General features: G+C 41.1%; 1 protein-coding gene across 4 annotated transcripts in view; it reads right to left on the bottom strand.

Annotated features, from left to right (window-relative positions):
• Positions 1–24,487, bottom strand: part of DPP6 (dipeptidyl peptidase like 6) — an 825,076-nt gene that overhangs the window by 265,251 nt on the left and 535,338 nt on the right. For all 4 annotated transcript variants that reach the window (XM_038559795.1, XM_038559792.1, XM_038559793.1 and 1 more), the window contains exon 4: positions 8,063–8,157. In XM_038559795.1, coding sequence (XP_038415723.1) covers positions 8,063–8,157 — 95 coding nt within the window. The remainder of the gene's footprint in view (positions 1–8,062; positions 8,158–24,487) is intronic.

Genomic DNA, 24,487 nt, shown 5'->3' with positions numbered 1-24,487 from the left:
TTGTGAAAATCTCTTCATAAAGGAAAACAAGAACAAAATAAACAAGATTAGTAATGATAAAACCAAAGCCAGACGTTGAGAAGATTAAATGAGTCAGGAGGACACTGCATGCCACCGCCAGGAGCTCAGCTAGGTGGGGGTTGGAAAGCACCCTCCCCAGCCCACAGGGAAGGGGGGTGCCTGTGGGCCTACCAGTCCTGGCAGGGAAGGCAGCCACAGTCCACATCCCGGCCTGGAATGTACCTAAACATCATTGACTTTGGGGTCAGATGGGAGGAGGCAGGTAGAGTTCCCACACTGGTGGTGAGAGCCAGAGGAAGCCTGAAAATGCAGCTACAACAGAGCAGAGCTGACCTGCCACTGAGAAGTCTCTCACCTTGAGCACTGGTCATTCTACTTGGGGGCACCAGCAGGTCCTGCGTTAGGCTCGCCTGACTCAGGATTTTTCATGTATTAGCTTGATTTGGGGGTGCTGTGCAGTGGCCTACAGGCCACGCAGCGGTGTGCTCGCATCCCTGGGTAGGAACCACAGACCCGAGGCTGCAGCACCCTTCTGGCTCCCAGGCTGTTGGCAGGCCCATCTGCACACCTGCAGGAAGGAGGGCCAGAGCCAGACCCCCTACACGACCTAGAAATGAGGTAGGTTGGAATTACACAAAGCAGAGTTCAGTCCTGGAGTCTCAGCTACCGGTTCTGTGACTCAGAAAAAGTTACATATAAACCCGTTTTTTTGTTCATCTGTAAAGGAGGAAGAATAAAGTAACTGCAGCTCACAGGATTTAAATTAAATAAGATGTGGGTAGTGTTTACATCGTAGGCACTCAGATATCTCTTATTATTTAATGCACCCTGTGTGCACCTTGCAGCATCCTCTTCCTGGAAGTAGCTCAGGATCTAAAAGAAGCCACCCAGATCTAAAAGAAGCAAGCATTCCATGCCCCCTGACTGGGGTGGTGGTAAGTGCGATCCGTGCCGCCCCAGACAGCACAGCTATTGCTGCAACCTCATGGGCCCGCACACAAAATGTAGCCTGGACTCGGCAATTATGTTTCCGTGATGGGACTTCCAGTCATCCCTCCTGTGCTCCTAGTCACTGCCTTCACCTGGACCTTGTTCCACTTCATTAGGGCTGGCGGCAGTCCCCAGGGCTCCTTGCCTGCAGTCTTTCTCTCCTCCGAATCCCCTTTATGTCGATCTAGCTGTTTTCTTAGTGCACACAGGCCTGTCCTCAAAAATCCCATACCTTCCTGTTTCCTTCAGAGTAAAGACTGAACCACTGAGTAAGGGGCTGGATGGCCTGCTCCCTGTTTTCTCCTGGGCCCCCACACCTCGGCCTTTCAGCTGCTCCCAGGCCACCTGCACCCGGGATGGCTGACCTGACACCCTGACTGTGCATGAGGCTTTCACTGCTCAGCCTGTTCACTGCCGAGCAAGGATGCTACTTCCCACATGTCTGCAACTCATATTCGCCTTTCAGGGGCTGCTGAACGTCCCTCTCCCTCTCGGAGCCCCCTATCTGCTGCTGACATCAAGGCTCTGCTTTCCTTCTCACCTGCTGCTCCCTGCATGCTCAGGCTCAACTGCAGAACAGATGTCATGCAAATGCTTGCTTCTTTTAGATCTGGGTGGAAAGTTCCCCAAGAGTGAAAGTATTTCATTAATCCTTGTCTCCACCCACCCACCTCTTCTAGCCCAGGACCTTGCTCAGAGGACACCCCTGTTTAATGTAAATGCCACAGTACAGATGTTTCAGAAGCTACATCAGACTGCCCTCAACCTGCATAGCTTAGCAGGTACAGGGCCAGAAAATTATGCTGCTACTTTCTTTCTTTTCAGTTCTTTGAAAGACAGAGGTATAAAATATTCTCTTCACCTACTTTAAAAATTAAAAACAGAATAGCCTAGGAAATAAAAATGGCAATCAAAATAAATAAAACATAGTTTGTTTCCTGTTCTTTTAATGAGAGAAATAGAAAAAAAGAAGAGGAAGAGGGAAAAGAAAGAAAAGAGGAACGAATAGAAAGAGCATCTGTGACACAAGGGGGGAAAGAGAGAAAAGGTGTAGAGGGCAGAGGATGAGCAGAACCCCACAGACATGGATAAAAGACAGAAGAGACAAAGTGTGCGCCACAGCTTTTCACAATGTTCACGCAAAAGACGGCGACTCTGTGCCATCGCTTTGTTCCCGGACTAAGAGGCTTCGCAACCCAGAGGCCAATCTGGCTCATAGTCACCGAGTGTAGCCACTGTGGGGGATGGACAGCTGCTACCCTGTTCCACCAGCCAAATTTTGCTGTCTGTGGGAAAATGAAGCCCGCTGCTGCCAGATAGTCCTATTTATCAAGAGAAGCCAGAAACCCGGATTTCTAGTTTGTAAGAAACCACTCCGTGGGGCAAACAAAACAATTCAGTGGGCTTTCGGGGTGCCAGGTTTTGTCTTTTCAACTGTAGACAAAAACAAGGCTATTTCCCCTTCCTGGTTTGTATTTAGGTGCGAAGTGCACTGAGCCTTGGGTTGGAAATGCACGCTGGCTATGCTGGCCTGCTCCTGTCCAGCTGCTGGTCTTCTGGGGGGGCCCGTGTCATCCAGAGCAGGAGGATGACGGCAAGTGAAGGAGGGGGTGGGTCCACAAGGCAGTGGCTAAGGCTCCCTCCCACCTGGGGCACATGTGCACCTGCAGGAGCCCCTCTGTGGGAACCCACCTGCAGGAGCCCACCTGTGTGGGAGTACACCTACAGGAGCCCACCTATGACAGCCTGAGCCCGAGCAGGGCTCTGCAGAGGGTAGACAGGAGAAGCCCAGGCAGGTGGGCTTCTTCCTCCTCCAATCGTGAGACCACAGGCACATGAAGCCCTTGATGGAAATTAAATGAAACAGAATGAAAACTAATAATTATGAAAGCCAAGCACACTGGATGAGGGAAAAAAGGAAAAAAGTGGTCTCCAGTTCTGATCTCAAACAAATGGCTGGAGTTGCTCTGCAGCACAAGGAACCCATTATTCCTCTTGATTCTGCAATGGGTCTAATAATACTTGTAATTATGTCCCTCTCTGTGAGGAGTCAGAATTCATTAATTTTTAGAGACAGATAAAAATTCAAATTCCACAGTCTAATGATTATATAAATTCAAAGGGGAGCATAAATTAAAGAAACAAAAAGACTTTTTATTTAAATGTTAATTTAGTAATTTAAATAAGTAATTAAAATGAGTAGATTAGTAATTAAACAAGTAAAGACATAAAAAGTAAGAAAACCTGACAGAAGCAGAGCAACAGGATGCTTTCTTTATTCTCATGTTTTCCCTTCCAAGTACTTCCGGGAACTGTCCACAGTTCTTATGTATTCATTGTTGGAGGATGTCTAATCTCTTTGAAACATGATGCTGAATTTTTAAAAATCTGATTAAAATTATCGAATAAAGTATGTTGAAACAGCAGTTATGGAAATCATCACCAAGAAAAATAATATACAAAGTTTTCTTCATCCAACAAGATGAGTTATTTGCACAGCGCAGTGGGCACTTTCTAGCCTTTTCAACACACAGAGATGATGCTGACAGTCGCTAATTGAAGTGTAAGTATAATATTGCATTTTTCTGTGTTTAAGGTAATGTCATACATATTTTTATCATCTTCATAACTATCCTCTTCATGTCTACATATTTCATCTACTTGTATTTAATTATTTCTCTAGCTTCAAATATTTTCACTTTTTAGATTCTTTACTTATGAAAAATTCCCTGGAATAAGCAGAAATGCATAAATATTTTTACTAATCTTGAATGGATTGCCAAGTTGCTTTCCAAACACCCAGAAGAATGTAAGTGATACAAAATGACTGTATCAACCTAACCACTGGTATTATCAATAGCAAGGACTGAGGTGGGGTGGCTGGGTGGGGTGGCTCAGTTGGTTGAGTATCTGACTCTTGATTTTGGCTCAGGTCATGATCTCAGGGTCATGAGATCAAGCCCCATGTTGGGCTCTGCACTCAGTGATGAATCTGCTTAAAGATTCTCCCTCTCACCCTCTCCCTCTGCCGCTCACCCCTAAACAAACAAAAAAAAATTAAGAAGGATGAACTGTGGGTAAGTGTGAAGGTCATAGGTCAATATAGAGAATTACTCTGAGCTGGTGTGTGAGATCTACAGCACAACAGGTAGAGGTCAGAGCAGAGTTCTGTGTGTGGACCATCTTAGTTTCTTCATCAGAGAAAAGGAGAATTTGAGTGACATACTCTCCAATGATTGTTCCAGTTTTAAATATCCAATTCTCAAGAAGAAGCTAAGCACCTTCTGAAAAATTTTTGCTATTATGTTCTAGAAGAACTGGAGAGATGGTGCTAAGTCTCCATAAGAATTATAGACCCCCAAGAAATCCATTGAAGCAAGCAAGGTGTATTAAGTCCATTTTAAGTGCACTTTACTGTAAAGAAAGAGATTGAGATAGAGAGAGAGATGGGTGGATGGATGAATGGATGGATGGATGCATGGATGGTGGATACATGGACAGATAGATGGATGGATAGATGGGTATATGGATAAGCAGATGGACTAATGGACAGATGGATAGATAAGTAAATGGACAGACAGGTGAATAGATGGACAGATAGACAACAGAGGAAGAGAAGGAAGGAAAAAAAGAAGTCAGTGTTCTCCTCAGTAGAGAAAAGATTCATAAGGTTTCTCAGGAACCAGGCAGCCATTGTCCAAATATCCAAAGACTCAGTTTGAGCCAAGAGACATTTATAGTATTTTATTTCTCAGGGGAAAAAAAAGGAATACATAACAAAACAGAGACCTTTTTATAATTTGTTGATTTGTTAACAGAAGAGTCTTATAGGAGCATAAAAATAAAATACATCATTAGGCATTTAAATTATTTTTAAAATAAGAGCAAAATATAACGTCCTGGAATTCCTGGGATATAAAATATATGATTCAAGTGAAAGTTGGTTTAGGTTTGATTTCTTAAGTTTTGAAAACCTGAGAGAGTGCCCCTTGCTATCATTCCTATTACCAGCGGGAAGCTTTGAGGACCCTGTCTGGGGAGCAGCCCTAGCCTGAATGCCTACAGAGAAGGAATTTAAAAAATCAGGGGGTGCAGAGTCTACCCCTGGCACTGCTGACTCGGTGATGCACTCATCTTGTTGGAGCCCTGCGCCTGAGCCACCCAGGCTCTCCGGTCCAGCCTTACCCTCTGGAACCACGTGTGACTCATGTCCACGTTCCAGCATGTGACGTTATACTGCTCCACGGAGGTGCCCAGGGCTTATACAACTGGCCTGATGTCCTGTTGCTACTGAACAAAGTGCAGTTCCCACCAACAATGGGGGGTGGGACTGGGGCAGACCCCGTGGTTACAGCCAAGCGCTGAACGCCGATCTATAATCACCAATTCTTTTAAAATGCTTTCTGCTGGCCAGACATAAAACCTTCCACGGGTCAGTTTGCCTTCCCTTCCACGGACCCATCCCGGAAAATGGCCAGTCACACGAGCCGAGGCCTGAGGGGAAGGTGCAGGAGAACGGGCCTGGACAATGTGACCTTGTGTGTGAGGGTGTGTGACTGGGAAGGAAAGGAGCAAGGTTAGAGGTCAAGGTTGCATGGAATATTTCCAAATCCTGCTGACTACCAGCTCCGTTTCCATTTCTCCACCAGTTCCAGAACTTTTACAGACCAACCTCAAAAACCAGTTGGTTTTATCACGTAAACAATCTCCAACCTTCTGGGTTTCAAATAAGAAGAGACCACCTGGTTAGCCATTGGAAAGGCAAGAGGACAGAACGCCCAAGAGCCACAGCTCCACGCCCGCTCGATGCTGCCCTCAATCCTGCACACTCACTCCTCACAGCATCCTGCTTCCTTTTCCAATACTTGCTCAAGAAAACAACACAAAGGGGGAGGATGGTCCACGGTGTATCTCACTTAGACCTGTGTTCTAGGCTGCCGGAAGTAACCCTGGCTTTAACTTGGAGATGGCGCAACTGCAGCACAACTATTTTATTTTATTATTTATTTATTTAAAAGGTTTTATTTATTTATTCATGAGAGACACAGAGAGAGAGGCAGAGACACAGGCAGAGGGAGAGGCAGGCTCCTTGTAGGGAGCCCAATGCGGGACTCGATCCCAGGACCCTGGGATCATGAGCTAAGCCGAAGGCAGGTGCTCAACCACTGAGCCACTCAGGTTCCCAAAGTGCAAGAATTTTAAATGACTGGCTCATCAGAACCTAAATACGGGACTCCTACATCCTGGATGATGCTTCCCTGGGTGATGGGCTCCTGACCAACTTCCTTCTTCCTCCTTCTTGTGAGGTTTGTTGACAGGTGCATTTAAATGCTGCTTGGAGACAAAAATAAGCTAGGCACCATCCAGAATAATACCAGTCGGGCTGCGTGCATTTGGTGCTCCATAAATGTTTGTAAGATGAGTGAATAATGACATCTTAAGGAGAAAAAGATTGCACTGTGTGGAGTCAGCCCACCAATTTTCAGAGGAGCTCTTCCCTTTTTCTTACCTAAGGTGCTTTCTGAAGTCAGCTTATTATTTGGCTAAAACAACCTCAGTTGAAATACATGATCTGTCACAAGCTATTGATTTGAGAAGGAGAAGACAGTTCCTATTCTTGTATTTTGTTGCTGAGTGCAGCTGCATGCAGGGCGCCGGGCATTGACTAACCTGACATCCTCACAGAGGTAGGGATAACATGCTGACATTAAAATGCACTTACCCTCAGCAATGGTCTGATCATTTTCTCCACTCGATTAATATTACAAAACCATTTCTGCAATTTCAGTATTTTTAAGCGGGTTGAATGAGATTTTCTTAGGGGAGTAATTCTACCAAAGATGAGTTTTTAATACAAACGTGCATGCACATTCATTTTTTTTTTGGGGGGGGGTCTTACTTTGCAGAATACTATTGAATTCGATAAAGCTATCATTTTGGGAACTACACCATGATGCAACCTTGCTAGGCTGCCCTTATACCAGCAAGCGGTCTAGGTAAATGGACGATCCATTCAATACTAAACCATGATAAGTTGGTTTTTTAAAAGGAAAAAGTATGCTTACACCAAAAATAAATAAAATGAAAATATTTAGGAAGTTAAATGTTCTTGAGGAGGGGAAGGAGGTAGAGTGGCATTTCCACAGGCCAGGGGATGAGGTCACCAACTGGTTGTGGGACCCTGGAAAGCTCACTCACCAGCTCTGAACTCTGGACTCTTATCTGTAAAACCAGGGGACTGACTAATCTTTTCTGTGGTTTCCTCTACTGCCTGGGTTCTAGGATACCAGAACTCCCATGTCTCTGATTCACACGAGAGGCGTGTGATGATTGTTCTGATTCAGAGTCTGTGTGTATTGGACAAGAAAGCAAAGCACTCCTGTTATAACGCTGGGTGTTTATTCTTTATAACGATAAGCATAAACATACTGCAAAAGAAGAAAAGTTAATTCTCCTCAAATTAATTCTTGGCACATAACTTCAGAGAATGTTTTTAATAAATATCTTCAGCTGTTAACATCAACTCCAAATCTTAATGTTACTTTAATCTCTGGGACACCAAGGTTTTTCCCAGATTCCAGAGCAGTGGCATTCATATCAACTCAGTACTCATTTTAAAGCATAAACATCCCTTAATGTCATCAGAGCAAGCAAAGTCAGTGTCTAAATTAATATTCCCTGTGCGTGTGGGGGTGAATTTTTTAAAAAATGAGATTGAGCAAGTCCTCCTGAAGTATTCTCTGTGCATTACTGCTATTGTTCTGTGAATGTCTAAAGCCCTAGGACTTTCTCTTCCGATTATATATGGTATGCAACGCTTGTTTCCAACACCTGCTGAGAAATGTCCCACACGCTGAAAGAAACTGCTTTCATCTTATTAAATTAGCGTGGTTTCAATTCCACATTATCTTTAGTTGCTCAGACTGTAGTATTACAAGTTGATTGCTTCTGCTTGGCTCTACTAAAAGTTGAAACCTAAAGTCATTTTCTGCTTTATTGACTTGCAGGAGGGAAAACTGAAATTATCCTGGTCATTAGAGAGAGTACTTACAATTTTTTTGCCTTCTATTAACACTGTAGAAGTATTTGTTTCAACATTCCGCAGTATCACACTTCCTTTCTGTTCTCTATAGATGAATTCTTTATCTGCAAGAGAGGAAATAAAAAAAGAAACACGAAACATTAAGGAACTCGGTAGGCTTCTCTGATGGACACCTTCACCAAAGGAACCAACTAGTTCTAACAAAAATAGATTCCATGTTGCATCAAAGGATCCTTTTAACCTGGGAAAGTATATTCAGTTACTCTCCACGTAACCTCACGTAAGGCTTCTTTCTGAGTCTTTTCTCCTCCTCTACACGCTGACATATAAAGCACTAGTGCACACGCCCATAAGGTCTTTTGGACATTCTTGAGCTTTCTTGAGCAGAACACACCACTGGGTGGACAAAACAGAGCAGATCAAGAAACTGGCTATCAAAAGGCAGAGGCAATATTTGGCAGGGAGGGGAGCAATCTCCCGTATCTGGAGCTTGGGTGAAAGCCGTACCTGCACTCATGCTCACACCTGCACCTGCATCCTGCGAGAAGTCCAGGTAAGTCCACACCCTTCCCTGCTACACCTGGAGGAGCTGGCCGTGTCTGGGTCACGCATATCCTCGAATCCATACACCCCTCCTCAGTATAACCAACCGAGATTTCAAATATCCCCTCGGGAAATTTATAATAAAACACCTACACTTGAGATCAGCATGGTTGTAGAGGTACATCCGCAGGCACCAAGGCGTGTGTGTGCCTACCGTGAATGAAAAAGTAGATTTTCTGAAGGACGGGATGGCTGGTGGAGAGGCAGGAGCCACAACAGGGAGGAGAAACACTGTCTTTCTGAGTGAAGGTGGTAATAAGGAGCCAGTGTGATGCTCAGGGCATCTCACACAGGAATCAGCTGCTGAATGAACAACACCGTGCAGACTGCATTAATTCAAATGAAATTATATCATTTCTACTCTTTATTCTAATTTCATAGGATCCCATTCTTTTTTTCATTCTGTTCTGCTACTTACTTTGGTTTTAATTCTCTCTTCTTTTTCCAGCATAAGGTGGAAGCATACACCGTTGGCTTGATTTCCTGTCCTTTCTAATAAAACCAGCAAAGCTAAAAATTTCCCTCTATGGATGGCGTTGGCTACATCTCACAAATTTTGATATCCTGAGTTACATTATTATTCAGTTCAAATTATTTTTAATTTCTCTCACAATGTCTGCTTGGCCCAGTGATTATTTAGAAACATGTTGTTCAATTTGCAAGTGTATAAAGTTATTCTGGCCCTCTTATTTTTATAGATTTTCTAATTTAAATTCACTGGATCAAAGAATACTCTGTACATGATTTCAGTCTTTTAAAACACATTAATATGTTTTTGTGGTCCATAATACAGTCTATCCTTGTAAATGTTCCATATGCACATTTAATGAGATTATTTATATGGCTGCATCTAGTCTAGTGTGTGTGTGTGTGTGTGTGTGTGTGGTTTGTTTCCACTCACCTCCTCCACTTCTTATTTCTGGCTTTCATTTTATTGTTGGGTATTTTTCAGAATTTGAATTTTCCTATTTTAGCTGTATTTCTTTGGGTTTCTTTTAGTGTTTGTCCTAGGGATTAGAATATATACTCAACTTTTCAGTCTACAATGAGTTCATAATGTACCACTTCTCATGAAATGCAGAAATCTATCAAGGTTTCAGTCCATTCCCAGTCCCGTGTTGTTATCATTGTTATGTGTATTCCATCAAGATACTTTACATATTCCAGCAGGTGTCATAATTATTGTTTGTAACAGTACATCATTTCTAAAGAGATTACAAAGAAAAAGTCAAAAAAGAAAACAATGTCTTTTGCATCTGCCAAATATTTGACATTTCTGATGCTTTTTATATATCATAAAGAATCTGAGTTTTTATGAGGTATCACTTTTCTACCTCTTGAGAACTTCCTTTAAGATTCTGGTTTCTGGATCTGCAGGCAACTGATTCCTTGAACTTGGTTTTACCTGAAAATGTCTTCGATTAGCTTTCTTTTTTGAAGGATATTTTCTCTTTTTTAAAAAATTAAAAAAAAATTTTTTTTTAAGTCAGCTCCATGCCCAGCATGGAGCCCAACATGGGTCTTGAACTCATGACCCTGAGATCAATACCTGAGCTGAAGTCAAGAGTCAGATGCTTAAGTGACAGGGCCACCCAAGTGCTCTGAAGGATATTTTCTCATAATACAGATTCCTAGGTTGATAGTTTTCATTTTTTTCTTTTGAAATTTTGTTCTATTTTCTTCTGGTCACCATGGTTTCTAATGAGAAGTCAGCTATTAATTGAATTGTTATTTTCCTGCATCCTCTTCCTATGGATTTTTTTTTTTCCGTTTTCAAGATTGATTTGTGGTCTTTGGTTTCCAACAGTCCAACTACAATGCACTTTTGATTGGGCTTCTTTGTATTTATTCTGTGATGTTTGTTAAGCATCTTGTATCTGCAAATCCATGTCTTCATAAAATCTTTAGTCATTAATTTGTCAAATATTTTTTCCTATTTATCCATCTACTCTCCTGTTACTCCAACTGCACATATATTGAGAAACTAGATATTATTTAAGAGTCTTTGATGCTCTATGCATCAAGCTTTTTTTTCCTCTGTTCACTCTGAATAATTTCTATTGATCTATCATGAAAGCCACTATGTCTTTTCTTTGTCACGAGTATTTTACTACAGACTCCATCCAGTGCATTTTTTACATTTCAGCATCTGTGTTCTTATGCTTAGGATTTGCCATTTTGTTCTTTTTACTACTTCCATTTTTCTACAGAGATTCTCATTTCCCTGCTGAGATTTTCATTCACTAAAAACATGCTCATGTTAATTCATTAAGCATAATTATATTTTTAAGATCTTTGTCTATCAGTTTAACAATCTTTTCATTTTGGGGTCAGACTCAATTAATTTTCTTTTATGTTGAAAGTGTGATCCTTTTTTTGGTTCTTTGTAAGTAGGGAAATCTTGCTCTAGATCCTACACATTATGGATATCAGTCTGGACATTCTGGGCTTTGTTAGTATTCTCTAATGAGTGTGGTTGCCTATGCTATGCCAGGTCATTTTCTTTGCTAGGTGTGGACTGCCAATGTTGGGCAGCAGCTTTATTCTCAATTCAGATATTTTACCTGCAGCCGAACTACTTTGATTCTTTTCCCTGCGTGTGTCAGGCTCACAGGTCAGAGACACTACTGCGCCTTTACTTTCTGTCTTATTAATGTCTGTTCTATCCTGCCTCATTATCCCCACTTCTGAACTTTTAAGTTTGACACTTAGCTTATTAATTTCAGCACTTCTACTTCTCTAATATAATCACAACTGTGCTATAAATTTCCTTAATTATGTCTTTGTTTGAGTCTACAAGTTTTAATGGGTAGTATTCTCATTATTGCTTTGTTCTATGCATTTTTAGTTTCCATCATGATTTCTTCTCCAACCTAGGAGTTATTCGGAACTTCCAATTTGCAAATGTATGCAAAACACTCTTCTTTATCTTTTTGTTATTGACTTGTAATTTATGACATGTGTTAGAAAAACTTGTATTGCTAATTCTTTGACATTTGTTAAGTCTGGCTTATAGCCTGATGCATGATTCATTTTTGTAAAAGATTTCTTGAGAGAATGGATATTCTCTAATTGTAAGATGGAGGGTTCTATATATACGGTCTTTAAGTTAACCATGCTGGTTATATCATTAAATTGCCTCACTCCTAGCTTATTTTTTGTGTTCTTTACCTTTTATTAAGAAAAAAACAGTATATTGAAATTTTATAGTATGATGATGGATTGATTAATTCTCCCCGGTTAATCTTCCACATTTTGTTTTATACCTTTTGTAACTCATCAGGCGAGTTCAAGTTTATAATTTTTTTTATCTTATTAGTGATTTGTAAGGTTTACTTTTTAACTTTATTTTCTATTCCTAATAATGTTTTTAAAAATCATTTCTGTTTTATAGAATAGGTAAAATAATAATCTATGCCTTGTATTGCAGGTGTAAAGATTCAATGCCATATGTACATAATACCTGAGATGAGCTTGACACAGTGCCTGGCCCAGGGCAGGCTCTCAGCAGGTGTCAGCTGCTGCTCTTCTCTCAGTAGAAGATTTGGAGTCATCTCTGCCTCCTTGTCATCTCTCATCCTCAATATTCCATCCCTTACCTGCGCATACCCCCTTTGAAGGCTTCTCAAACCACCTCGTCCTCTTGCCTTGCAGTATTCCTGCCCTGTGTTTGACCACCACCACCTTCACCATGGATGCCTCCAGTGGCCTTCCCATGGCACAAGCTCCCTTGGTTCTACGCTCTGTGCACCCGAGGTCACGTCTCTCTCTTAAAACTTTTTTTTTTTTCTGGGTCTTTTGGCTAAAACTGCTTTGGCCAAACTCCTTAGCCTGACATTCAAGGTCCTTTGCATTCTGGCCTGGGTTTCTCTTCCCATTTTAATTTGCTGCCACCCCCCATTAAGCATCTTAAACCACGTGGTGCCTTCCATGCCTCCCAGATTCTTCAGGCCACTGCCTGGTCCTCAATGCCCTTCTTCCATTTGTGCCAGGGGAGATCTATCTGGGCTTATTAGCACAGAGGCCTCTCCTTTGCAAGGATTTTCATGCTTCTGCCAGGCAGGTTTAGCTCCTCTCTGCTATGCTCCACCCTAGTCCTCCTTCTCTATGCTCATACAGCCTGCTGTTCTTTGTTGACTGTTAGGACCATCACCTTCATGAGTGAGCCTGATGCAAGGGGAGAGGCCACACGTTCTTGAGTTCCTACCTCTAAAACCGAAGGTAGTGGCTAACAGGAAAATAGATGCTAAAATGCGTGATGCATTCACCAAATTAATACCGTCATGTGTCTGATCACCAAATATGTAACCAGCACATGACAAGGTAGGGAGACCTGCTGTGTGAGACAGACTGCTCCAGGTCGATGAGGTCAGAGGAAGGAGGCATGGATATGGTAGTTTTGCAAATTATACCTTTTGTGCCTCATGAGATTCTGGTATAGCTATTTTATTCCCTCACTGCAGTGCAGCAAGATGCCTCAGAGGGAAGGCAAAGTGCATTTGGATGCTCTGAGGACAGGAATGTGAAACTGAAAAGCCAGGCTCAATGGGGATTCTAAGAAACACAGAGTGTGATGTTGTTGGGAAATGATCTCCCAAAGAAAGTCTTGCATAGCATCACCCGTTGCTACTTATTTTTCATATGTCAAGCATTCAGCAGGCTGCATTTAAAATATATCATTAATTGTTCTGTGTACTTCAGTAATTCTTCAAAGCTAAATAATTAAAGAAGGAATGAAACTGTGTTGGTAGCTAGCACAAGTAAGACGATTGCTTTTCATTTTATTTTTTCCCCAAATTGTGATACAAAAATATGTAGCAATGTAACATGTTGTATTTCTCGCTCTTCCAAAAATAAGATAAAATTCCAGTCATTTCCTCTGAGTATCATATGTCAGCTGACTTCAGGTGTGACTTATTTTTGCCTGACAGTCATGTATTTTTTTTTAAATTTTTATTTATTTATGATAGAGAGAGAGAGAGAGAGAGAGGCAGAGACACAGGCAGAAGGAGAAGCAGGCTCCATGCACTGGGAGCCCGATGTGGGATTCGATCCCGGGTCTCCAGGATCGCGCCCTGGGCCAAAGGCAGGCGCCAAACCGCTGCGCCACCCAGGGATCGCCCCCTACAGTCATGTATTTTTTAGAAACATTTCAAAGGTCTTTCCCATGATGAAAGAATTTAAAATGTATGGCTTCATGGTACTATAGATTCCTTAGCCATTGAGATATGCAGTCCTCATTGCCAAATATGACTTGTACATGCTAGCTGGTCCTGAAGAGCACCCTTGATTATATAAGTATTACAAGGAATTGCTTCAGAGGAATAGACTTTAATTTCAAAAACATACTGTACATAATAAATCTGCCTTTTCTCTATTCCTTTTAGCTTTAAATACTCGCTAATGGAAACAATGCTCTATCCTATATATTGCTTATTTTATTTTCTTCTCAGATATGAGTTACTTGTATTCATGTTTTCTGATAACACATAAGCATACAACATATCTCCTAAGGAAGTGGACATCCATATGATGGTCATAAAATGTAAAAAACTGGTCTGTAATCACTAGCACCCACATTAAGGTCCAGAAATAACATTTCCCACTAAACAAAATCGTATGCCCATGAATTGGCCATGTTCCCTGACTTAAGGATGTGTACAATTAAAATAGCCAGTCAGATGATAATTAGTATATGTTGGCTTTAGTCAAGTTCCACATTAACCACAGCATTGTGTAATCAGACATGATCCTACGCACATAAGTAATTCTATTAATGTTATGAGAAAGTAAAATTTACATACAAGAAAAAACAGATTATCCACATTTAAAATCATTACACTCAGTTCAAAGCTAAAACCCTGTACAGTTAAATCTGTATCAGAAATATCAATAGGGACACATGTTTGTTTCTTTTTTATAGTATCTGTGTGATAGTTTTGTCCACAGAAGGTGTCTAGAAGCATGGTTATCTCAGATACTCAGATTTGGGTTTCTAGGCACCATTCTCATTAAAAAGAACAGGAACAGTAAAGAAATGGGCATTTCTAGATCCAAGGTACACAAAGGACAAAATGAACCTGGACTAGCTCTGTGGCCAGGAAGCAAGTATTCAGGGACCAATGGGGACACAGACCATAAGACCACAGCAGGCTGCAAACATAGCCCTAATTCTTCACCCCATCCCACCCACAGGCTTTGTGTCTAGCTTTGCTAGACACAAGAGGTTCTTCCTCTTGAATGTGGGCCCAGATGTGTGACTTGACTGGGTCACTGGAGTTTGAGCAAGCGGACACCTGAAGAGTACCTGCACAGTCTGAGCTGCCCTCTCCTGGTTTCTGCCATGGCTATGTCTTTTGACCCCTGGCGCATAGCTGAGTTCTCCAGTCATCGAGAAGAGGCCATTCCAGATCAGCCAGTGGCCAGCGGGTTGTCCAGCCCCGGGAGAAAATAAGCCAGCAGATAAGCTGAATTTTCTCACCAACCACTAGCTGACAAGCAGCAGTGTGAAAGAGAAATGCTTATTCTGTGTGTCACTGAAGGTGTGTGGTTGTTTGTTACACAACACTCTCGTGGCACTAGGTACAAGCACAGAATAGCCAGTAGGAGGGCTCTCAGGTCCGAGGTTGGTGAAATTTGAACATCAAAAAAACAATACCATAATTAAGTAAAACACACTGAATATATGAAACAATTCATGAATCCATAATAGAACTCACAGAAGTTAAAAAAAAAAAAAGCATTTTCCACAGATGGAGGTAACTATGACATCCAGCCCTTACTCTGAAACTGGTAATTAAAAATGTCTATGCTACCTCAAAGCAATCTATACATTTAATACAATCTCTATCAAAAAACCACCAGTATTTTTCACAAAGCTGGAACAAACAATCCTGAAATATGTACGGAACCACAAAAGCCCCTGTGTAGCCAAACCAACCTTGAAAAAGAAAAGCAAAGCTAGAGACATCACAATTCTGGACTTCCAGCTCTATTACAAAGCAGTGATCATCAAGACAGTGTGGTACTGGCACAAAAACAGGCACAGATCAATGGAACAGAACAGAGAACCCAGAAATGGACTCTCAACTCTATGGTCAATTAATCTCTGACAAAGCAGGAAAGAACATCCAATGGAAAGAACATAGTCTCTTCAACAAACGGTCTTGGGAAAACTGGACAGCCACATGCAGAAGAATGAAACTGGACCACACACAAAAATAAATTAATAATGGATGAAAGACCTCAATCTGAGATAGGAAACCATCAAATTCCTAGAGGCAACACAGGCAGTAACGTCTTTGACGTCAGCCATATCAACTTCTTATTAGACATGTCTCCTGAGGCAAGGGAAACAAAAGCAAAAATAAACTATTGAAACTACATCAAAATAAAAAGCTTCTGCACAGTGAAGGAAACAATCAGCAAAACCAAAAGGGAATCTACAGAATGGGAGAAGATATTCACAAATGACATTTCTGATAAAGGGCTCATATCCAGAATATATGAAGAACTTACAAAAGTCAACTCTCCAAAACCAAATAATCCAGTTCAAAAATGGGCAGAAGACATGAACAGACATTTTTCCAAACAGACAGCCATATGGCTAATAGAATCATGAAAAGATGCTCAGTATCACTCATCATCAGGGAAATACAAATTAAAACTACAAAATACCATTTCACACCTGTTCAAATGACTAAAATCAACAACACAGGAAACAACAGGTATTGGTGAGGATATGTACTGTTGGTGGGAATGCAGCCACTCTGGAAACTGTAGGAAGTTTCCTCAAAACGTTAAAAATAAAAATAAAAAATAAATAAATAAATAAATAAATAAAAACGTTAAAAATAGAACTACCCTAAGATTCAGCAATTGCATTACTGGGTATTTACCCCAAAGGATACAAAAATACTGATTCGAAGGGACACCTGCACCCGATGTTTATAATAGCACTATTGACAGTTGCCAAATTAAAGAAAGAGCCCAAATGTCTGCTGACCAATGAATGGATAAGGAAGATGTGGTTTACACATACAAGGGAATATTGCTTAGCCATCAAAAAGAGTGAACTCTTGCCATTTGCAACAACATGAATGGAGCTAGAGAGTATTATGCTAAATGAAATAGAGAAAGACAAATACCATATGATCTCACTAACAGGTGGAATTTAAGGAACAAAACAAATGAACATAGGGAGAAATAATAGAGAGACAAACCAAGAAACAGACTCTTAACTACAGAGAACACACTGCTAGTCACCAGAAGGAAGGGGGGCACGGGGGGTGAGAGGGAATAGGGGAAACAGGTGATGGGGATTAAGGAGGGCGCCTGCCGTGACACACACCAGGTGATGTATGGAAGTGTGGAATCACTAAATTCTACCCCTGAAACTAATATTGCTGTATGTTGACTAGCTGGAATTTAAATAAAAATTTGGAGAAAAAAATAAAAATGATTAATCAAGGGTTCATCCTGCTGTTTCAGTAGTGCAGGGGGATGATACAGAGCCTGTTTAGGAGGGGGATATCCTCCTTCAGAAGACTGCTGCTCATAAATGTGGAAGGAATGATGAATTTAGGAGATCACAATTCGCAGCCCCCACTAACATCACCTGATGCAGGTAAGGATCATCAATTGATGCTAAACTCATTCTGAGAAAGTTGATGGGATATTTTTCTTTTTTTTAAGATTTTATTTATTTATTCATGAGAGACACTGAAAGAGAGGCAGAGACACAGGCAGAGAGAGAAGCAGCCTTCCTGCAGGGAGCCTGATGCAGGACTTGATCCCAGGACCCCAGAGTCACAACCTGAGCTGAAGGCAGATGCTCAACCACTGAGCCACCCAGATGCCCAATGGGATATTTTTCTGATGCCAGAATACTAACTCAGGGAAAACATGCCAGTCTCGGTGGGAGCACGAGACTGGGAATGTGGGGACCAGAGCTTCACCCATGAATTCACCTGACAGTCCTGCTTCACCAGGGGGACACCAGATTCTGTAGACAAATGTGCTAAATCATTCCATGAGGAAACAGTTTAAATCCAGGGTGGGGAGGAGCCCACAACACAACTGGCCTAATAGAGGGAAATAACTCGGAGCTGTTCTACATTAGCAGAAACTCAAGAGACATAATCAAGTATAATTATGATCCTTAATTTGATCTGAGGAGGGAAAAAATTCATAGAAGATATTTCCAGAATGAAGGAGATCTAAATATGGCTTAGGAATTCAGTGATATTAGAAAATTATAGCCATGTTTGTTGGAGAGAATAGGTTGTTGTGGATGTCAGGAGGGTATACTTTTGGAGACACATGTTTAGTATTCAGGGAGGCAAGGGAATGATACAATTTATGTGTAAACATTTTCAGCTAAAAAATTGATAGAAGACACAACAATGGCAAAAGTGTTAAGATGCACTGAAGCTTATATGGCTATTTGCTGCACTAGCCTTTCTACTTTTTCATAAGTTTAAGTTTTCATAAAAAGGAAGCAGGAAATAAAACGATGTAGCCCTTAATTCCTAGGAACATACAATAAAGTGGGGTGGACCTAAGAACCATTGCCCACAGACGATGAATGGAGATGCTTTCAGGCAGAACATCCAGCCCGAGCATGGTGCAGCCGGGGACTCCAACAGAGAAGGCCAGATGTGCAGCCCCTCACAACACGCAGGTTGAGATGGGGAGGCTTTGGTGGTTTCTTGGGCAGATGCTCACAGGCTCTGCAGCACAGCTGAAATGAATATATGCCTTTGAGGCCAAAGGAGCTTCCAAAGCGTTCCAAAAAATTAAAACATGAATATCCTATAATCTGTTTTTTTTTTCTTTTCTGGCTCATATCACAAAAATTGTGAGCTGGATTGTCTGGGGCTGGAATGGGTGGATAGATGGAAGAAGGAGGGTTATAAATTCTGTGGGCTTCAAATCATGATAAAATGACAGCACAATATCCTCTTTTACAACTTGGTAAGTTTATAACTTGGGTAATCACACAGACAAGTACCTTCAAACAAATACTGATCCCAGCCTGGAAACGACCTGGAAAAGTAGCTATAATTCAAAGATGATGTGTAGGGGATTTGAATTTCACTAGTTTTCATCATAAGATATGAGATTGCCCAATTTTGTCTTTGATTAATGGACTGCCCAAAAAGCTTTTAAAATCTCTTAAATTTCCATTATTCTTATGGAGAACAATCTTTATGTGCTTCAACAGAGTCATGTTTAGACTTTTAAATAGCTTATTACACTGAAGCCCTACTCAAAAACAAAGCACTTTTTTCTGTATATAACACTAGCGACCATATGCTTACATGGTTAAGGAGAGAAACAATCTGTACAGTCAGGCTTTTTTTTTTTTTTTTTTGCAATTTTTTCCCACCTGAATCTATCATAAAAGAAAGTATATGAGTAAAGAGGCTTTATAGAAAAAGGTTTAGGGGACACCTGGGTGGTTCAGTGGTTGAGCATCTGCCTTCGGCTCAGGTCATGATCTCGGGGTCCTGGGATCGAGTCCCACATTGGGCTCCCTACAGGAAGCCTGCTTCTCCCTCTGCCTATGTCTCTGCCTCTCTCTGTCTCTCATGAATAAATAAAAAAAAAAAAAAGAAAGAAAAAGGTTTAGGTGGTTATAGAACATGGCAAGATCAGCTAGGAAGAAGTCCTTTGCTACTTACACGTTTTTAAGGATATGTATGATTTATTTTATGAAAATACAGGACTCCTTGATGGGTTTTAAAGTGATGGCAATATAATGGTTCTTTTATTTAGTAAACTTCTCTTAGAGCAAATCAATCACAAGAATTATCAAAAGTGTCAAAAAAAATCTTAAAAGTCTCTGAAATGGGCAAAAAGACCACTGGGTATCCTTTTGGTAGAATATTACACATTGTGTAGTGTGGCCTTCTGGGCCATGTGCCTCTTTAGGTGTCTACTCCTATCACTGTCTTTGAGCTATTTTATGACTGTAAGTTGTCAAGAACTGATAGCCATGCTAAGGATTCTTGCCAGACAGATGCAAATAAATCCTGTGGGTGGAGATGTAGTTGGGTCCCTCTGCCCTGCCCCACCTCCACAGAAAAAAACCAATTTTGCACCAAATTCACTCCAGCGTTTCTGATTGCCTACATGTATGTCAGTCTTTAATTTCTCTCTACCTTACTACTTCTTTCCTTAACTCCTGAAATAAATAAAAACTTTGACACATGATTGTTTTACTTTGAATCATAAGCCTCTTGATTTCTACCTTAAAAAATATTCTTCTTTGATTAAAGTTCAGTATGTGCAACATACAGACAAAATTTCCCAGATGGGCCACACACATAAAAAATCACTACACAGTGTAAAAAGTGATTTGGCTGCCAGTTTGTCTAGAAATAAAGCAACTTGAAGATTAAACATGTTGTTTTGTGGGCCACCGCATTTTATCAGAATCCATCATTCTTCAAAAGTTCCAAATCATTAGTGGATTCTGAAAGTCATTGGTCAGTGGCAGGTGTTACTTACATGGCTCCAATGCCATCAGAGCTTTCAGTGAATCAGTAACTCTCATCACATGGTTCTATGGGCTATGATTTTAATCAAGACACTAAGGACTGGAGTCAGTGTGAACTATGTGGACACTTCATCAACAGGGCTTCTGTGACTCTGCTGTATTCCAGGACAAATACAGAAGACAGGCTTTTTTTTTTTTTTTTTTTTAATAACCTGATTGTCAGCAGGCATTATGTGAAGGCAGCCAACTACCTCGAGGAGGTAGACTTAGGCTACTCGACTTTTCTCTCAGTATTCCCATCTGAGCACAATGGATATGGGAATGATACCTTGCTTATATGACATTAGAACAATGTCTGGTTCAGTATTAATACTAAGTATTAAGTGCTACAGACACTTATTTGCAGAAAACATCCAGCATCTGGGAAATGGAAACTTTCCTATGAAAAGTCACAAGAGTTCGAAGGAATGCTTTACACATGGAACCTGATAAAACCGTAACCTGAAGATCAAGGATGACTACAGTCCTTCAATTCCATATATTCCTAATACAACTGTGCAATTTATCATCTAACTCAAACACTTGTAAGTGCAAGGGAGTGCTTTAACAATCACCCCAGGGTGAGTGACAGAACCTGAATATATGAACCTTGGTTTATTCCCCAATTCAGCATAGTCCAGGCATTGTCACTGATAAATAAGGCTAGCGTGGGCAGAAACAAATTTCCATATTTACCCGAAGTCTTTAAAATTAAAAATCTTGACTTAATCTCAAGTATCTCAAGTAATCTCTTAAGTATCTTTCTAATGCATTTGAAGCAAGAGGGTAACTCAACTTGAATTGTCAGAACTGTAAATCTGACAATTATATTCCATGTATGCCACTGATAAAGATTGTAATTTAAGAAGCAACAAGTCAGCTCATTCGAAAACGAACAAATTGATCTGCGTTGTAATTTAACAAACGTACACAATGAGGCTCAGCTAATCTTTAAGTTATGTTATCGTAGCTATCCACAAAATCAATGAATGGTGTTTCGGGTCTCCTGTGGTGAGTCATCGTCTTTATGAGTGAAGTAGCACTCATTTTAATGGTACACGTCTCTGTCAAAGGAAACGGAGCAATCCTGGGTCAGTAACGAGTTTTGTCCTCTTGGCTGATGGGGCTACGGGGGTGGAGCTGATAAAGGTCATCACTACATCTCTATTAGGGCTGCCTCGGTGAACAGAGGAGGGACAGGGTAAATGATGTTGAAAATGATTAACTTGTACTGGACAGTGTGTTTACTATATTAGGGAATGGATTTATTTTTAAGTGCCCATGTTCTATTGTTTTTCTTTTTAACATTTTTTATTACAGTTTTATTTATTTATTTGAGAAAGAGCGAGCAAGAGGGAGAGAGAGCAGGAGCAGAGGGAGAAGCAGACTCCTCACTGGGCAGGAAGCCCAATGCGGGGCTTGATCCCACGACCCTGGGATCATGACCTGAGCTGCAGGCAGATGCTTCAACAACTGAGCCCCCCAGGAGCCCCTATTGCTCTCCTGTTCCCCTGGTTTGGTTTGTTTGCACTTGTTTTTGGTACACGCAGCGGCTGTGATTTACATGTGTACACCGCCGTAGGTTAAACAGGAATCGTACAGTGATCAGCTTAGTGTGCCCCAACTGGCTTTCCTCCCTCCTTTCAACACCATGGAGCTACAAAGTCATATTTCCTCCCCAAACAATATTGTTACACTTTTATTTATTCTGTAGAATAGAATTACGTCAACTAGTTGAATATTAGCAACTCTCACGTGAGCATGCACACACACACACACACACACACACACAGCTCCCTAACTGGTGCCAAGTAGCTAATTTTATGAACTAACCAACCTTCCAAATCCTGTCCCGGGTTGACTTACACAATTCAATCCACTAACTCACTACTTTCAAGGCCATACTTGGGGCCAGACTCTTACCATGCGCTCACCCCCACCCCAGCCGTGTGGATGGATACGCCTCCTTCCAGACTCCAGGAAACATGCCACAGTCCCTGTCAAGAGTGGGCTATGATTTAGTTCCCTCTCCCTTTAATGGAACCACACTGTGATTCTGAGATCTTGGAATAGCTATCTGCTGGGGTGTGCCTCTCACATGCTTGGCACTGCCGGAGGAGCTAAGGCAAACAGGTGAGCGCCTCAGTCCAAATTCAATGTTTGCTCTGCTAGCCCTCAGTCTTCGGATTTTTTTCCACGATGCCCACCTCATGTGTCATCCTCCCTTGAGGGGAAAGATCACGTTATCTTATGTTCTGATGTGTTCTCACACAGCCAACACATCATAAATATTTCAAAAGAAAAAAATTGAAATTGTGCTAGAGAAAAGTCTGGGGTGTGTGAGTGAAGGTAGAGAGTCAGGCATGCCATTATGGTGCCATGGAACAGCCAAAGACGTTACTGTCACACCCACAACACCAAAGTGCTAAGATAAACTACACCAAAGGGACACCAGAGCCCTGTGTCCTCTCAGCAATGTACCAGTCAGTGTCCAAAGAGCAAATTTTGCAGGCTTGACAATCTGATTTCTGCTTACGTTTCTATTCTATTCTGCTATCCAACTATTACCAAATCAACATTTCAGTTTTACTTTTAATTTTTGTATTTCATGCATCTTACATTTCTCATACTGCTGCTGGCCTTATGCATTGCTCCATGGGCGAAATCCAAGTACAGGATCCTCACAAGTGGATAAATAATCATTCCTCCCCAAGGATACGTGCCTGGTCGCTCCCTCTTCTGCGAGGTCTCAGCCCTGTGTTCGGGACTCAGGCGGTGACGCCCGGAAGTCACATTTTCCTGACCCAGTTTCCGTGGTGCACCTCTCCTAGGAGACCATTAAGGCCTCTCTGACTCTCAGCCCTAACTCATTTTTCTCCGTTTAGCAGCATGCAATTCCCTGAGTGCCTCCCCAGGCTGAGAAGTGTGGTCTGGTCTCAACCCTCCTGCTTCCACACATCCTGGAATGTTTGCATATTTCTATCTGACACAAGAACCACAGGAACTCTGTGTGGGTGTTGAAGAAGTAGTTTTGGCTGTCAGGGAAAGTTTCTTGATAAGAAATCACAAGCTGAAGAGAAGGAAGGAGAAAGTGGTGAACAAACTAGTGGGGGCAGGGTCAGTACCTGTAAAGTGCTGGAAGGATGCTCTAAAATGTTTTTAACAAAATACATTGCAGTTCTGGATGTACTGTTTAGAGACAGCCAACCCCCAAACTGCAAAACATATAGTTTTTGTTCCTGTTCTTACCGGTAATGAATTCATCGCAGTCTATGGTCTCATACAACTGCCACTGAAGACTCTCTCCTTGTCTATAATCTAATGACTGACATCTGAAATCTGTGACTGTGTGGGTCCTTGTGAAATGCCTCAATTAACAGATGAGACTGTTCAGCCAACAGTCTGCGACCACAGGGTCATCTCTTCTCCATAAGAATGTGTCACCGTAAAAGATGGTCTCACTTTCTTCCCATCACACGCACTTTCTATTTTGTAATGTATAATGTGATATTTTACTTGTAGGGCAGCGGTTGAACACTGAGGTGTTCTATCTATCAAAAAAACCATCCATAGTCTCCACAAACACGTTCCTCTTCCCCAAATGGGAATAACTAATTGCAGTGCAATAAGGATTAAACTGTTATTTTCAGCTTATAATTGTCTTTTTCCTCACTGGTGATCAATAAATTTTACATTCAAAGCTTTAGTAATGTGGTAGTATGCCTGAAAGCTACCACGTGTGAAGGAAACATTACTATTAGAAATATTGGTGATTCTATTATGAAAAATAATATTGCATCTTTTAAAGTACTTTATATAACATTATATATAGAAACACATGGTAAAACTCTGGTTCACCAGGAAGGAGGAAAAAAACAGTCATTTCTGTGGTAGGATTAGCTGACAACCAACACAGATTTCACAGTGTTTTCATAAAGAACCTATCTCACAGACTTAAAGCTTTTCCCATTAACTGAGCAATCAAAGTTAAAACACAATTATGAAAAAAATAAAAAACCCCACAATTATGTTTAAAAGTATATACCATTTAGGAAAAAATGCATAATGCTTAGGAATGGGGTGCAATGATTTTAGAAAAAAAAACCCAGTTTTCTGTCAATATTTCAATGACTTTGAACTTTTCTCATCAGTCACTTAACCAACTGTATGAGTGGATTCCAGTTTCCTGAAGAATCACGGAAATGATTGTGTGACAGACAGTTCATGGGAAACGTGAGTCTAGCATTCATCTAGAGGATCATGTATCAATAATTTAAACGTTTTGACAA

This window comes from Canis lupus, chromosome 16 (genome assembly GCF_011100685.1).
Source record: "Canis lupus familiaris isolate Mischka breed German Shepherd chromosome 16, alternate assembly UU_Cfam_GSD_1.0, whole genome shotgun sequence".
NCBI lineage: Eukaryota > Metazoa > Chordata > Mammalia > Carnivora > Canidae > Canis > Canis lupus.
The sequence above is the reverse complement of the archived record's forward strand: the minus strand, read 5'-3'. Positions and strand labels throughout refer to the sequence as shown.